Consider the following 16,484-nt stretch of genomic DNA (forward strand, 5'->3'; position numbering starts at 1 on the left):
ACTGTTCCCACAGAAAAGGGTCTGACAGCCCGAAGGGGAGGGCAGACCTTGCTGTGACCGTGTCCCTTGTCACCTTGCAGGACGATGCAGGGGCTGCAGTTGACTTTTGTTTGCCAAAGCCCCAAAAAACAGCAAACAGCCTCATCCTCTCCTGGCAGTGCCCTTCCCCTTGGAAAAGATCCACAAAGCTGCAAGATAAACACTAGCAAGCCCCAAGACAGTTCCAGGGGACATGTGAAGGCACTGGGAGGGACAGTGGCAGGCTCAGCTCTGCTGTGCTTTGCTCTGCTTTGGAATGAGGCAGCGGCACCGAGCTTTGGAGAGGCTGTGCAGGGGTTACCTGGGAGCAGACAGCAGGAACAGGGAGCTCCAGACCCTCCTGTCCCCTCTCCCACCCTGCCTGCAGCAGTTCCTGCATGGCTGTCCCTGAAGCTGGAGGAATCCTGCACTCCTGCTCCCCTGCAGCTGCTGCGGTTCCTGCATTTTCCCCGGCTCCTGTATCCTTTTGTCTCTCTTGTGGGATGAGACCCTTCCCTCAGCCCCCTCCCTAGGCCCTCTCTGATCCACACACCTTCTCCTTTGTCCATTCCCCTGCTTTCCCCCTCTAAGGAAGGGCATCCACCATCCCTCCAGCCAGCCCAGGTAGCTCAGAAAATGGAGCCAAGGAAACCACAGCCTCCCCTTTGCGTCCATGTTCTTCCTGTGTAAGGTCTGGAAGCTGCATCCACCTCTCTGCTAAGGAGATGCACAGAACATGTCACTGTTTTCTCAACGTTAAAAGTTTCATTACCTTGTTTTTCTTATTAATTCTATTCTATTTATTATTCCGCCAGGGCTGAGATGTGACAATGTGAGCCACCACATTGAGTCACATCAGCTAGAAAAAGTATGCAGCATTAAAGTGGGTTTCCCCCTCCCCTCCCTCTCTCTCTCTTCTTTCTCCTTTCCCCTCTTGTTCTCCTTCTCCTGGTCTTCCTTCCTTTCTCTGTCGCTCACTCTCTATCCAGTATCCATGTGGGCATTTGCTGCTGCCCAGAAATTATATTTCTCTGCATTTTCCTCTCTCTTTCTCTCTCTCTCTTTCTCTCTCTCTCTCTCTTTTTTACCTATTTTGCATGATGTTTGTGACTCTGAGAGCTGCATCTATCGATGGAACCGTGTCAGATCTTAAAGAGGCTTCGTTAGGGTTTCTATACCCGAAAACCACAAAAATTTCATTAGAGTTTCTCATCTTTTCCACACTCTCTCTCGCTCCAGGGGGGCTGTGTTCCCCTGGACGCTTCTCACACGCAGACACCAACTAAATTCTGTCCCGCTCCGGGGACTCCCTCTCCTCCCTCGTTTATCCTTCTGCCTTCCACGTCTCAGGTGGAGCAGCTGCAATTTGGGGATGTGCTACTTCTCTCTTTGTTGGATTCTCTGGGTCCAACAAGGCAAAACGTTGAGAAGTTTCCATCTCCATCCCAACCTTCTCCTGGCCCCCCACCCCACCTCGGCAGCAGCCCCGGGTGGGAGAGGGCCCCTCTCCGGAGGGGAGCCCTGGCCCACGGCGGGTGGTGGAGCAGGGGAGCCGGGACTGCGAGAGGGAGGAGCAGGTTCCCGGGGTGTGGAGCGGGGAGCTGGGGGCCCCAGCGGCCACGGAGGAGAAGTTTGGGCGCTCGCCATGCCAGCTCTTGCCAGTAAAGATGAGAAATTGCTAATAAATTTTTGTGTATTTATCTGTGCTGTGATGGGTCTAATCTTGATCAATGGAACCCTGTTGCTATGAAATATCGCTTTTATGTCTATATTCTATATATTGTTTGTGAAGTACAAATTTATTTGGAGTTTATTTTTTTGGTTTTTGGTTTTTGATTTTTTAATTTCTTTGGTTTTTTGTTTTGTTTTTAATGAAGGAAGAAAGTAAATGATGACAAACCCCATCTATATTTAAATTATCTTTTACTCTTTTTTCTTTTTCTCCTTTCTTTTTCTTTCCTTTCTTTTTATTTTTTTTTTGTTTGTTTTTTTTTTCCTCTTTGTTTTTTTGTTTGTTCGTTTGGTTTGGTTTGGTTTTCCGTTTTGTTTTTTTGTTACCTCTGTGCGTCTCGTCCACAGTTCGCCGTGTGGCCCCTCGCTTCTCCATCCTCCCTGTCAGCCATGAAATCATGCCCGGGGGCAACGTCAACATCACCTGCGTGGCCGTGGGGTCTCCCATGCCCTACGTGAAGTGGATGCAGGGAGCAGAGGACCTGACCCCCGAGGATGACATGCCCGTGGGCAGGAACGTGCTGGAGCTCACGGACGTCAAGGACTCCGCCAACTACACCTGCGTGGCCATGTCCAGCCTGGGAGTCATTGAGGCCGTTGCCCAGATCACGGTGAAATGTAAGGGATGGGAGCGGGGTCCTGACTGCACGAGTGGGAGCGGGCACGGCCAGAGCCCGGCGTCCCAGCATGAGGGAGGGGACAGGGGGCACGTGTCCTGCTCGTGCATGGGGACGATGCTGGGACGTGTCACCAGAGCGGGAATGGCCCGTGGTTTGTGCCTGTGTCATGGTGTGTCTGCATGGGGGGAGCCTGTGAGTGCCTGACCCACACAGGGTACATGGTTCTGCATGTCCTGCTGCTCCTGCACGAGTGTGTGTGCATGGCTGGACAGTTCTGCATGTCCTGCTGCTCCTGCACGAGTGTGTGTGCATGGCTGGGACAGTTCTGCATGTCCTGCTGCTCCTGCATGACTGGGATATGTGTGCATGACTGGGATGTGTGTGCATGGCTGGGATGTGTGTGCATGGCTGGGATGTGTGTGCATGGCCAGGGACAGTTCTGCATGTCCTGCTGCTCCTGCACAAGTGGGATGTGTGTGCATGACCGGGATGTGTGTGCATGACCAGGATGTGTGTGTGCATGGCTGGGATGTGTGTGTGCATGGCCGGTTGTGGCTGTTGTGGGCACCTGGGTGCCAGTCCCTGTCCTTCCCTGTGTGTGCACGTGGAGCTCTGGATGGCAGGACAGGCTTGTGCAGCATGAGTGCCCCGTGCTGGGATCTGTGCATGTGTCCTCAGGGGTCCCACACACAGGGAAACCCACAGGGGAGGGGAAGCTGGTGGCTGGAGACCTTCCCTCGCTTTAGGACACCTGAGCAGGTTGTTACGAAGAAAACTGTGACTGAAACCCCCGCATGCTGTGTCTGTCCTGACGTGAGGCTGGCTGGGCACTGTGCAAGGAGCCTTGGATGGCTTGGAGCCTGCATGCCATCCTGTTCCAAGGCCTGAGATTCAGCCAAGGCCCTGAGGACCTCTGGCATGTGCACCCTGGCAGTAGAGCTTAGTTCCAGCATCTTAGTGGCCATTGTTGCCCCAGCAAGATGGGGAATAAGCTTCCAGCTAGTGATTCCCAAGAGGAGCACAGGTGCCATCTTCAATCTATTCTGTCCTCAGCAGGGGAGTATTAAACCCAAGCAGGAACCCCTGAGGTTGGGTGAGTGTAGAGCTCTGTGTGAGCTGGTGTCTGCTCCAAGTACCGGTGTTGCCCGTGAGGGGTCTGGGAGAGGAGGGGTGGGAAAGGATCCACGGGTGGGGAAGAGGAGAAACACTTGGGAGAAAGGGAGGGATAAGAAAAAACAATGCTGTTGTATCAGTGATCTGTCTGAGGAAGGTCTGACAGGAGAAATGAGTAGAGACTCTTGGCACAAGACCCGTTCTGAGCTTCTGCACAGGCAGTGGGGCTCTCGTGCCAGCAGAAGGATGCCTGGGGCTGGACTCAGGTCCTCTTTGTTTTCCTGAGTATTTCTTCCCTTCCCTTTTTTCCATGTCTTACCCACTCATTCTGAAAAGCTGCTGTGTAGGGCAGATTGCTTCTGCTTGCAGCTCTCCAGCTCCTCACACGGGGAATTTCACTCTGCTGGTATCTTCTGTCTTTTGTGATTTTGTTTGGATCCTGTTCCCTGCTCTGCTCCTGTGTGTGAGCACCTGCAGCTCTCCCGGGCACAAGGTGAAAGGAGAAGTTCAGATTTCACTGTGATCAGGTCTAGAGAAGTTTGGCTTCAAGGCCAGGTTGGACAGGGCTTGGAGCCACGTGGAACAGTGGAGGATGTCTGTGCCCATGGCAGGGGCGGCACTGGATGGGCTTTAAGGCCCCTTTCAACCCAAAGCATTCTGAGATTCCATGATAAATAAGAAGAGGTTGAAAAGAAAGGTTGAAAAGGGTCAGAAGTGTGCAGTGAGGGCAGCACATAAAGCTTGAGAACAGCTGAAGTTAGCCCATGTATCAGGTGCAGTTAAAGTGCTGAGCAGCCTGCAGTCCCCAGCAGGCTCAGGGGGGACTCCCTGGCGAGGGAGAGGGGACATGGGGATGAACACAGCTCTGTGGCTCCAGGGAAGCCCTCCCAGCATTTCTGGGCGTTTGTTCTGGAGAGCAGAGCACTCCCTGTGCCATTCCTTGCCCACAGAGGTGTGAGCACGTGCTGGGAAGGAGCTGCTGAGGAGCTGCTCTCCCTCCCTGCCCCCGGAGCAGGTGGAAGTGCAGCTGAAGCCTGTGCTAATGATTCCAGATGTTTAGCTGAACGCTTTGCCTTTGATGGAGCAGTTTAAGGAGGATAATAGAGTGGATAACTAGGTTCATCATATTCCAGCAGCGCTTTCCTGAGCTGCTGGGATTGGTGCTGTGCCTCCAGCTCCTGCAGCCCTAACCAGACCAATTAGGCACCATTTCAGCATCTGCAGTTTATTTTAAATGCCTGTTCTTCCTGATTCTCAGCACTTCCCAAGGCTCCTGGGACGCCAGTGGTGACAGAGACGACAGCGACGAGTATCACCATCACCTGGGACTCTGGAAATCCAGACCCCGTGTCCTACTATGTCATTGAGTACAAGTCTAAGAGCCAGGATGGACCATACCAGATCAAGGAGGACATCACCACCACGCGCTACAGCATCGGGGGGCTCAGCCCCAACTCCGAGTACGAGATCTGGGTCTCTGCAGTGAACAGCATCGGGCAGGGCCCGCCCAGTGAGTCGGTGGTCACCCGTACTGGGGAACAAGCTCCCGCCAGTGCCCCCCGCAACGTGCAGGGCCGGATGCTGAGCAGCACCACCATGATCATCCAGTGGGAAGAGCCGGTGGAGCCCAACGGGCAGATCCGAGGCTACCGAGTCTATTACACCATGGAGCCCGAACAGCCCGTCAGCAACTGGCAGAAGCACAACGTGGACGACAGCCTGCTGACCACCGTGGGCAGCCTCCTCGAGGATGAGACCTACACCGTGAGAGTGCTGGCCTTCACCTCCGTGGGGGACGGGCCCCTGTCCGACCCCATCCAGGTTAAGACGCAGCAAGGAGGTGAGCGCCCGTGTGCTGAGCTGGGCTGTGGGGAGGAGAGCTGCTGCTGACATTTGGAGATTTAGATGCTGTGTTGGGAAGGATTTCCCAGAGGGTGGGGAGGCCCTGGCACATGGTCAGCTGTGGCTGCCCTTGGAGTGTCCAAGGCCAGGTTGGACAAGGCTTGGAGTAACCTGGGATAGTGGAAGGGGTCCCTGCCCATGGAACTGGATGATCTTTATGGTCTCTTCCAACTCAAACCATTCCATGTAAAGATGTAAGATGTAAAACTGCCCAGGCAGGGGTGACACTTTAACTCTGCCTGAAGTACCCAGGAACTGCTTTGTCAGAGATGAGTGAGGAATGAGCCTTAAGTGCTGAGCTGCAAACACAAGGTGATTTATCATGGGCTGTCACCCAGCACATTTTTGGCATGAGGTATGGGAGGAAACCCCGTGTCCTCAATGGGCTGCTCATGGGCTTCCGACCTCCAGAATCTTGTAATACTGGGATTGATAGGAAAGGTTGTATTCTGCACTGCTGAGAAAGAGACATATGATCCACTGGGATTCTTCCATCTCCAGCAGCCCTGGATGTGCTGGAGTCCTGCAATGGGATGGAACTCCACAGCTTTAGAGGCAGGCCCTGCCCACGCTGCAGTGTGGCATTTTGCTGCTGACGTGCTCTTCCCACACAGGCTTTGAAGAAAACAGGGCAGGAGCCTCCTAATTAGCTAAGTTAATGTGGTTTCTCCTGTTTCTCATCTTGTCTCCTCTGCCCCATCGGCTCCAGTTCCCGGGCAGCCGATGAACTTCCGAGCAGAAGCCAAGACCGAGACGAGCATTGTGCTGTCGTGGAGCCCCCCACGCCAGGAGATCATAGTGAAGTACGAGCTCCTCTACAAGGAAGGAGACAGCAGCAAGGAGGTGAGTCCAAAGCGGAGCAGGGTTGGGGCTGAGGAGCTCCCCGGCCGCGCCGTTCCCTGCGGTGTCGGAGCGAGGGGAGCAGGGCAGGTGTCTCTGGGCAGGCCTCACCTCTGCTCTCTGCCTGTTGTTTGGGTTTATTTTCTCTTCCCCCCTCGCCCATCCCAGGTGCTGAAGAACTTTGAGCCCACGACCTCGTTCACGGTGGAAGGCCTGAAGCCCAACACTGAGTATGTCTTCCGGCTGGCCGCCCGCTCGGCCCTGGGGCTGGGGGCCTTCACCCCGGAGGTCCGAGAGCGCACCTTGCAGTCTAGTAGGTGTCTCTCCTTTCCCACCCTTCTCTGAGGGGACCCCAGTCAGGGAGCCAGAGATGGTGGGCACAGGGGTACGGAGCTGGGGGTGCTGTTTCACTCCAGGGAGGGGGGACACCTTTGGGACCTGCTCCTCAGCTGGGACCTGAGCCAGGAGCGGAGCTGGGCTCTGGGGACGGGGGAGCGCCGTCCTCTGGGGGTGGTGGGGGCCGTGAGGCTGCCGTGGAGCTGAGCATGCACAGGGGATGGCAGCCACAGCCCGTCCCTCACGCGGGCAGGAACGGCCCCAGCGGGGCAGCGGGAGGGACAGGAGAAGGGAAAGTGATTGCTCACGGGCCCAGCCTTCCCCAGCCTTTGGGGAAGCAGTCCCCATGCTCTCTTCCATGAGCACCTCTGCAGCCAAGGGGAGGAAGGCCTGGAGCTCTGGGAATGGTCCTGTTTGGGCTCTGGGAGAGAGGAGCCCTGTGGAGGCTGCGAGGGGGATATTGATGATACCAGGATGGAGTGTGTGCAACCAAAACGAGCTGGTTTTAGTTTAATGGATTGTCTCCCTTCGCTGTTGCCCTGGGGACAATAACCCTGGATGGCAATATTTCAACCTGGGCTTTTCACAGATCTTTGCTTTTAAATGAGGTGTTTTTTCACTGCATGAGTGGCTGTGGCAGCTGTTCTTTGTGTTTTCTGTCTCCTCTCATCTCTACTAAATCACTCCGCTGCAGTTTGGAGTAGCCGGGAGCAGAACTAACTCAGAAGTGGCTCTGGTCACCAGTGTGAGGAGGGAGAGCCCTGCTCCCATCCCTCAGAGTCCCTAACAAGGGGGAGCAGCAGGCTCTCAGCTGGGCTTTTTAATTGTCACATCCTGCTGTCTCTCCCTTTCCCTGTCTCCTTCTCTTTCTGTCCCCTGAGGAGTGGGAAGAAAGGGGAGTCTGTTTCTGCACAGACAGAATTCCTTACTGGGGCTTTCTCAGGCCTCCACTCCATTCAAAGATTTTTTGGCTTTTGTTTCCTTCAAATGTTTTTCCCCTTTTTTCCTTCTTTTCTTTTTCTCCATACTCTCTCTACGTTTCATAGGAAAATCCTTTCCTGACTGCTGCACATCTGCTGGTTCTGATCCCAGTGTGGTACTGTCAGAGGGAGCATCTCTGTGGGGTGGGGGAAATGAACTGAAAGGACCTGAAAAATAAGTGTTAAACTTACACTCTGCTTCTGTTTTCCAAGGGGTTTCTCTCCCTGAGACCTGTGGGGACGGGAGGCAAAGATGGTCTGGGATTTGTGCTTTCTGGTTCAATAACACAAGCTGGAAGAGGGGTGTGGGAGCTGGTGGCAGTAGGGCTTAGTGAAAATTTGTCCCTTAAGGGTGAAGGAAAGGGGATCTGGGAAAAGGGAAGGCTTTGGGGCTTTTTCTAACTTGGCATCTGCCCAGAACACGGACGGGTTTCTCTCTCTGTAGCTCAGCTTTCATAGGGAGACTCTCATTAATTTAATGCTCTTAAGAACATCAGCTGGGAGCTGTCAGTGTCCTGTAACACGGTGAAACATTTTTTCCTGGCTGGCTGTTGGAGGAACGAGTCAATTCTCCCTGGTCCGGGTGACATCCTTCGGCTCACAGACCTTCTGGCTCGGGACAGGCTTTTGTGTCTTCCCTCCTCAGCTCCTTTTCCATTCAGCTCCTCCTTGGCCCGCTCCATGCCTCTTCTTTCTTCTCTCTTCTGCTCTCTGCTTGCCTGCCTGCATGTCCTGCACCTGTGAGCCAGCTCCCTGCTGTCCCTGTCCCTGCTGGGCGATGTCACACCACGATGGCATCTTGTCTCTGGATTGACAAAGCCTCTCCCTGGTCCTCCTGCCGCTCCTGCTGTCCCCTTCCAGCACCCACCCGCATGTGGCAGCCCCTCCCTGCACCTCCCTGCCAGGGTGGCTCCTCCTGAGCATCATAACCAAAGTAAAATCCATTAAACTAAAGGTAAAGTATCTTTTTCTTCTTGAAGTAGCTGGGTTTTAACTCTTCAAGTACCAGAGACATAGCTTGTAAAACTGACAGACTCTCATGGCTGGGAGAAGCTGGTTTGCCCTTCCTGGTTAGCCATGACCTTCCCAGGCTCCCCTGGCAACTCTCCCACACGAAATTCCAGAGGGCAAAGCGTGCTCAGCAGGCAGGGGTGGCAGGGTGGGTGCTGTGAGGCTGCATGTGCAGGTGTAGAGGAACAATGGGGCTTCCTCACCCTCTGTTCCTGCCCAAGAAAGGATCTCCCCTCGCATAGCTCCGCTCTCCCTCCTGTCCCCCTCCTCACAGTACGTGAAGTGAATGAAATACCCAAAGTCTATGGTACCTAAAGGGTTAAAAAACATGATATTGTGCAAGGTCAGTAAGGGTCATTCTTGTGGCTTGGACAGTCAACTTTAAAGCATGTAAAAGGTGCAGCTCAGGTGAGTACTGGCTGGTCTCAAGCAGATTCACAAATACAGTCCACCCTGTGGCTGCAGGCTCACCACTCGTGGCTCTGCAGACGCTCCCACATGTCCTGGAGCCCTGGGAGGGTGGGGAGGGGTCCCAAAACGCTGGTGAAAAGAGCCAGCAGGGCAAGGCCGTGCTCTCCTGGCTGGGGGCTCCTGCCTGTGCCTGGTTCCCTGCCCAGGGAAGGGCTGAGCTGAGCTGGCAGCCCTGGCGGGGTTGGTGGCACGGGGCTCCTGTCCCCAGCGTCCCCAGGGTCACACAGGTTGGGCTGGATTGTGAAGGAAACAGTGCCATGAGCTCCCAGAGACGTGTCCAGCGTGGCCAGCCAGCAACCCTGGCTCTTCTCCTCTGCTGCTGCAGTCCAGGGGTGACGGGGAGGGGGCCGGGCAGGACCTGAGCCTTCTCCCCCATCACCCACCCCCACCCCGTCTTTTGGACCAGAGAAAGTGCAAAACCATCCCAAAAGGAGGCCTCACCCCAGGGCCTCTCTGTAGGTCCCTGTGCTGGAGCGTAGAGGGTGAGTGAGCGAGCGTGGCAGCGCAGACAGTGACCCCAGTGCCAGCTGGAGCTGAGCTCTGCTTCCTGGGGCTTTCAGAATGAGGTGCAGGATGAAGGGTAGGTCAGGTCAGACCCTCTCTGCAGTGGGTTTCTCAGCTGTGGTGGCTTTGGCTGGAACTAAGCAGGAAAGGTGGATGTTAGCATGCCCAGCCTCTGATGAGGACAAAAAAAAGAAGGGAACAGCACCATGGCAGCAATGAGAGAGGGCTGAGTCTGTCCCTCCATACCCTGAAACCATCCTTGAGCTGGTTCTGGGACACGGGATGAGCAGTGCACCTCTGTCCTGGAGAGGTGGTGCAGCACTCACAGCAGATGGAGAGCCAGAGGGAAGGAGATCTGTCACTGGGAATGTGCTGTCCTGCTCTTCGTGCTGACAGTTGGGCAAAAGAGAGCAGATTGGGGTCCCAAATTGCCATTTCTGCAATAGCTGGGGTTCTGCTGGTGAGGGGAGGACTCATCACGAGCAGAGTGGCATTTTAAAAGCCAGTCATGTACAGAAACCCACCAGGAGCTTGGTCTGGCCTTGTAGCTCAGTTCCTCTTGTTCTCTTGTAAGAAAGTCTTATAAGTTAGCAGTTGAAGCGTGGAAGGTAGGTAAACAGACTGGGAATGTTCTGGAAGGAGTCACTTTTTGTATCAGTATTATTTTATTATTATGATTTCCTTTCTGGTGGTTTTTTTTGTTTGTTTCAAATTATTGGCTTGATTTATGTTTTATTTTCCAGTTTGTTCTTTTTGGTTTGGTTCATTTGACATCTTCTGTGTTGTTTTGCGTGGCCAGCCATGGCCAGGGCTTGTCAGCCTCCTGACTGGGAGTGCTGGGGAGAAGGGGGTCATTCTGCCAGGTTAAAGACAGCAGTAATGAATAAAAATGGAAGGAAAACACCCGAAATGTCCTACTGGGCAGGGTGCTCAGACAGCAGTGGAAGGGTTATCTCTGCCCTTTTTGAAAAGCCACTTCCCTCTGTTTCCTGGAGGCTCCTGGAAAGTGTGTGGCTCTCACTTCAGTGCCAGCTGGGCTAAGTGTGACTGGATTTAGCAGAGTCCTCAAGGCAAACTGGGCCTAAACATCTGGGTTTGACTCAAGGACTGGGAGTAAGAGGTTTGAAAACAATCATTCCTCACTAAAAGAGCTTTTTGTTGATTAAAAAGCATCAGAGGAATGAGAAGCAGTGACCAGCACTGATCTTCTGCTTCTTGCAGATGATACTTGGGGGGCTTGTGAGTTCAGCCCAGTTTCCTGCGCTGTCTGCAGAGAGTTCCAAGCTCTTTATTGCAGTTGTGTGATGCTGGATTTATCCATTTGCCTTGACAATGTATCAGTTGTCATTAGTGACAGGCAGAAGTGGGATCTAATCCCTGGCAGCGTTCAGGGCCAGGAAGGAGCACCCTGGATGGTGGAAGCTGTTCCTGCCCAGAGCAGGGGATGGAACAAGAGGAGCTTCAAGGGAGAGCTGTGTGTTCCACCTTCCCACCTCCTGGTCACCCTGGGACAGGCGTCTGCTGCCACCCTGAGAAGGTGCCTGGGTAGGGCCACAGTTCCCCAGGCTTTCTGCCAGGATGTTTAGAAACACCAGGCAGAGAGTGCAGTGGGAATTAGACCTGCTGCTGCTTTGGAAAATCCCCTGGATACCTGAACACCTCACCAAACCCACTGCCTCCCTCCTGCAAGTGTTTTCTCAAAACCCTCCTCTTTAAACACGGTTGCTTGGCAGTGTCCTGGGCATTCCCAGTGTGGGATTTGGCCTCCTCCAGTCTGGGGACAGCTAATCACTTCCATCTGGAGGTACAGACTCTTAAATTTAAGCTTCCTGGCAAAAGATTTCCTTTTCTTACTTAATTTTCACAGATCCCTTCAAAGGAATTTGAGATCCCAGAGACTGAGGTTGGAAAGAAGTGCCTTCCCAGCCAGAGCAGGATTTGCCAGGCTGCTGTAAAACAGGGAGCCAAAGGAAAGGGCTTTTATAGGGTGCAGCTGGGTGCTTAGCTGGTGCCAACTTAGTGGAAGCAGCAGGAACCCTCTTGGCTGGCCCGCTTGCTGGTTTAGTCCTTTGCTTTACACCATTTCAGTTTTGATGCCCCATTTAATTTCTGTTGGCTTTTTTTTTTTTTTTAAAAAACCTCTTCATTTTGAAAAAAAAAAAAAAAAAAAGACAACAACAAAAAGCTCTCTTCTCTTTTAATTTTATCTTCCTAAACCAAACTTTCGTACGTTTTATTTTAGATTTTTTTGTTATCATTTTCCTTTTTTTTTTTCTTTTATCTTTCCCATCTTTTGTTTTTTTTCCCCCCTCCCCTCTCCCTTCTTTCCCTTTCCCGCTCCTGAATTTTCCCCCCTCGTAGAACCGTCTGCCCCCCCTCAAGATGTAAAATGTGTCAGCACCCGCTCCACCGCCATTCTGGTAAGTTGGCGGCCGCCTCCGGCCGAGAGCCAGAACGGCGTCCTGGCCGGCTACAGCGTCCACTATCGAGCGCTGGACTCGGAGGACACGGAGCTAAAGGAGGTGAATGATATCCCCCCAACCACCAGTCAGATCCTGCTGGAGGCCCTGGAGAAGTGGACCGAGTACCGCGTCACCGTGGTGGCTCACACGGAGGTGGGGCCGGGCCCGGAGAGCTCGCCGGTCATCGTCCGCACGGATGAGGATGGTGAGGGAGCTTTTTGTGTTCTCCTGGGGGTTCCTGTCCCTGGAGGGGGTTGTTCCCGTGCCAGGAGGACACAGCCAGGCCCTTCCCGTGGCTCTCCAGTGCTGCCAGGCCAGAGCTGCAGTGGGATCCGAGCTCTGAGCTGTGTGGCATCCTCTGGTGCCACCACCCCGAGCCCTCTGAGCACTGGGGTCTGCAGGGTTCTCCTGCCCTGCCTTAGAGCATTTCCTGGATTTATGGCAGCTTCTTAATAGCTCTGAGTCCTGTCTGCACCACTCCCCCTGAAAAGATGCTCTCACTGAGACAGGAGCAGCCAAGGCATCAAAACCTTTGCTCTGAGGAAACCTTTGCTGCCAGAACTTGGTTTCCTGGAATCATTGTACATCCTGAGCTGGAAGGGACCCACGAGGATCAGCCAAGTCCAGCTCCTGGTCCTGCATGGGACAGCCCCAAGAATCCCACCCTGTGCCTGAGAGCACATGTTTTAAAATACTAAAGAGTTCTTCCCACACATTCCTTGTTACAACCTCCTCCTTAAATCAGAGTTTTTGTCAGTCATAAAAAGGAAAACTCTGTTAAAGTTTCAAAAATCTTGAGTGACAGCAGTTCAGAGACTTGAATTTTCCTGGTTTTTCTACAGTAAAATAAAACCAGGGAAAAGCATGAATGGGTGCATGAAGGAGAGGAGCACCCTCACTGTGAGGGTAAGACCTCGAATAATACAGCTCAGGTAAATAACATATAGAAGTCCTGAATTTTTCAGGTGTTCTTCATCTATTCCAAATAAAAAGAATTTTTAAAAAGCAGCAGGTTTGTCCCCAGTGCCAATCCTGTTTCCCTGAGCCTCTGCCCACATCCAAATGTCACACAGAGTACCCTGCTCAGAAAGTGTGATTTCCTGGTAGATGAAGCTGTCATGCCCTATTAGTAATTGTAGTATTTCCAAAGATTCAACCCAAATTCCATCTCTTGTTTCCTGTACTGAGATTCCACAGTGGTTGTAGCTCCCAGCCCCCTGTCCTGCCAGAATGAGGGAACACCACGGACAAGCCCTCTCCTGATCCTCTCCACCCTGACTTCCCACGGGCAGGACCAGGGCTCTCCTGGCTCCCTGGAGATTGGCTTGCCCTCAGAACGAGACCTGGAGCTCTAAAGGTTCCTCCCATCTGAGCCAACTGGGCACAGAGGAGCCTGTGGGAGGCTGGCAGGGTGATGAGGTGGGCTGTTCCCATCCGTGTGTGCAGCCCACGCAGGTCAGGTCCCACACAACTCCCTGGGGGCCGGTGCTGGGTGCTGGGTGTGCTCAGGGCTCACGGGCACAGTGTGTGTGTCCCAGAGGAGCAGGGACAGGCTGTGCCCTGAGCCCCAGCTGACGGGAGCCCTCGCTTGCCCCCGCAGTGCCCAGCGCTCCGCCGCGGAAGGTGGAGGTGGAGGTGCTGAACTCGACGGCGATCCAGGTGTTCTGGCGCTCGCCGGTGCCGAGCCGCCAGCACGGCCAGATCCGCGGCTACCAGGTGCACTACGTGCGCATGGAGAACGGCGAGGCCAGGGGGCTGCCCCACATCAAGGACATCATGCTGGCCGACGCCCAGGTAAGGGCTCAGCTGCCCCAGCCCCCGGGGCTCCGAGGGGTGGGGGCTCATCCTGGGCACTGGAGCTCTGCAGAGCGGGCACCTGGGGCGAGCTGTGGCTGTCTCTGCCCCTCGGCTGTGCCCCACACAGTTACTGTGAGCAGTGTGAGCTGCTGTCCCAGCACTGAGATAAAGATCCATCCATCCACCCTCGCTGTGTCGGGGAAGTCTTTCAGTTCAGGCCAAGGCCACACTGGAATCTACTAATTTCTCCCACTCTACTTCTTCCCTCATGCTTGCCCGGTAACTTCTCACCTTGTGTGGCTGTTTGCTCAGGGACTCCTTCCTCATGCCGTGTCTCTGTCTTTTCCTTCTTTCCCCTCTTGTATTCTCACGTGCCAAACCTCTCTTGTTCTCTGCCCAGTGGGAAACAGATGACACTGCTGAATACGTAAGTAAAAACATAAAAATCCTCCCATGCTGGTTCTGCCTCTTCCCTTCTCCCACTTCCTGTTGTGGTGTGATATTTTCCTTTTTTTTTTTTTTTAATTTTTTTTTGCAGTGCCAGTGTGCCTGTTTTGGAGCCTGTTTTTGGTGTTCCCATGCATTGTCCCCTCCCTGTCACTGCTCTGTGACCCTCTGTGATCGTGTCGTTCTTCAGCACGCAGCAATCCCACAGGGTTTTCCCTTTGGCTCGGAAGGAAAGATGGGTCTGCTGCTCCTCCATGGGGAAGCAGATGGAATATTGAATTTGGGACTGCTTTAAACATATGAGAATCCTAAAATAGTTTGTATTAAGGAAGGGACCTTAAAGGCCATCTTGTTCCACTGCCAGCCAGGGGCAGGGACACCTTCCACCAGACCTGGGAGCTCAGATGGGCTGCTTTGGGTCTGGAAAAGATAGCCTGGGAAGCATTGGGAATACAGAATCCATGAGTCCTGAGCTGCCACAGCATGAACAAATAATGTGTACTTTCAAAGGGTCAAGATTCTTAGAAACTCATTGATGCAAAGCTATGAGTCATTATTGGTGCTTTTACCTTTGAAGTACCTTAAAGTCAGCTTGGCTGTTTGGCATTTCCTATTCCTGCTAAAATGATAAATGTTTTTCAAAATCCTACAGCTACCAAGCAGTAGGAGAAAGCATTTTCTCCTTGGAATGTCAGGGTCCTAAGCTAACACACGACTGAACAGGTTGTGTTTGTCTCCTGGGGATTGCCAGGTGCCCTGCACAAGTGAGGGGCCTCCCTTTGAGGGATGGAGAATGAGTTTCATGGGAGGCAAAGCCCCTTTGTCTGAAATCTGAATAAAGCTCAGTGGCAGGTGTGAGAGCAGAACAGGTTTCTTGACTTCCAGAAGCCAGACCTGTCCCTGCACCTGACGGCCTCCAAAGTCACTGATCAAAATCCCACTGTTCCAAGGCTCTGCTGTTCCACTCCCAGCTCACCATCGGGGAAATAGTTACAGGAATAACAAATTCTTCCCAAGTGCTGTCCTGAGATTTAATATTGAAAGCACAAAGGGGTGAGGAGAGGGGAAAGCCATAAAACATGCACAACATTCCCATCTCCCTCCTTTCTGGGGCCTTGGGGAAAACCCTGCTGCATGTGCTGTCATCCTGTTTGATTTAGCACGGGTGTTCCTTTTCCAGCACAGCCCTTTGAAAGGCTGGATCCCTCCTGGGGAAGGGCTGTTCTTGAGGCCAGTGTTCAACAAAAGCTCCTGGGAGCCAGGTGTGGGGAGGCTGATAGAGGATGGGGAAGGAGGGGGTGGGATTTAGCAGGGAGCTTTAGCGTGAGCGGAATGTGTCGTCTTGCACTTTGCATTCAAGCAATCCCTTTAATATTATGAAGGCATTAAAAATATCTCTGAGGAGAGAAGAGAGGGGTAATGGTGAAAAAAATGTAATCTCCCTGAAACCTCTGAGCCTCCTCTGAGGCCGCAGAGTGGAGAGGAAAGCTTTGAAGGATGCTGAAGTGGTTTGTGTGAAGACAGGGAATGTGTGAGAGGCAGGTCTGGAGGAGGATGCCTTGCACAGGGCCCTGCAGAGCCAGGCTGTGTTTGCAGAGCTGGGAGTGCCTCGCCAGGGGAACAGGGCTCTCCCCCTCTGCCACTTCCCACAGAACCCCCAGAGCGTCTCATGCTCTTGGGTTTGGTCTCCTGCATGCTGGAAAAGGGCTGAGACTCCTGCAAGGAGGACAGAGCTGCTCTTGGGTGTGGGCCTGAGTATTGACACGATTTCCCCTTGGCATCTGGCAAACAGGAAATGATCATTGCTGGGCTCCAGCCAGAGACTGCCTACTCCATCACCGTGGCCGCCTACACCATGAAGGGAGATGGTGCTCGCAGCAAACCCAAAGTGGTCACCACCAAGGGTGCAGGTGAGAGCCTTTCCTCATTCACCCAGCTCCTAAAGCCAAGCAGATTCTCCAGACTCACCTTCTTGCATCTCACTCTCTTCTTGAAGGACAGACTTGCAGCAAGAGCCAGGCTGCCCCAAAGGCAAAATTAGATTTAATAAGGCAGAAACCTCCTAATTCCTCACATGCAGCCCTCACCAAATGTCACAATTTTCTGTCCAGTGCTTCAGAAAGCCCAGGCACAGCCAGAAACACAACAGAGGATGAATTTGTCACTTCTAATGTCTTGGGCTGCAAATTCCAGTGTATCAGAAGGAAAGTGACTCTTCCTGGTCTGACTGAGCCTGTGGCTTTGCAGGTGGC

The 16,484-nt window shown here is 53.3% G+C and overlaps 1 protein-coding gene across 12 annotated transcripts in view; it reads left to right on the forward strand.

The window, feature by feature from the left end:
• PTPRS (protein tyrosine phosphatase receptor type S) overlaps window positions 1-16,484 on the forward strand; it is a 143,467-nt gene that overhangs the window by 98,509 nt on the left and 28,474 nt on the right. For 7 of the 12 annotated variants that reach the window (XM_058858719.1, XM_058858725.1, XM_058858721.1 and 4 more), the window contains 8 exons: window positions 2,098-2,367; window positions 4,741-5,322; window positions 6,094-6,227; window positions 6,393-6,537; window positions 11,888-12,193; window positions 13,589-13,782; window positions 14,186-14,212; window positions 16,025-16,142. In XM_058858719.1, the coding sequence (XP_058714702.1) occupies window positions 2,098-2,367; window positions 4,741-5,322; window positions 6,094-6,227; window positions 6,393-6,537; window positions 11,888-12,193; window positions 13,589-13,782; window positions 14,186-14,212; window positions 16,025-16,142 (1,776 nt within the window). The remainder of the gene's footprint in view (window positions 1-2,097; window positions 2,368-4,740; window positions 5,323-6,093; window positions 6,228-6,392; window positions 6,538-11,887; window positions 12,194-13,588; window positions 13,783-14,185; window positions 14,213-16,024; window positions 16,143-16,484) is intronic. The other 5 variants (XM_058858727.1, XM_058858729.1, XM_058858722.1 and 2 more) reach the window with 2 other exon arrangements.

This window comes from Poecile atricapillus, chromosome 28 (genome assembly GCF_030490865.1).
Source record: "Poecile atricapillus isolate bPoeAtr1 chromosome 28, bPoeAtr1.hap1, whole genome shotgun sequence".
In the NCBI taxonomy this organism is placed as follows: domain Eukaryota; kingdom Metazoa; phylum Chordata; class Aves; order Passeriformes; family Paridae; genus Poecile; species Poecile atricapillus.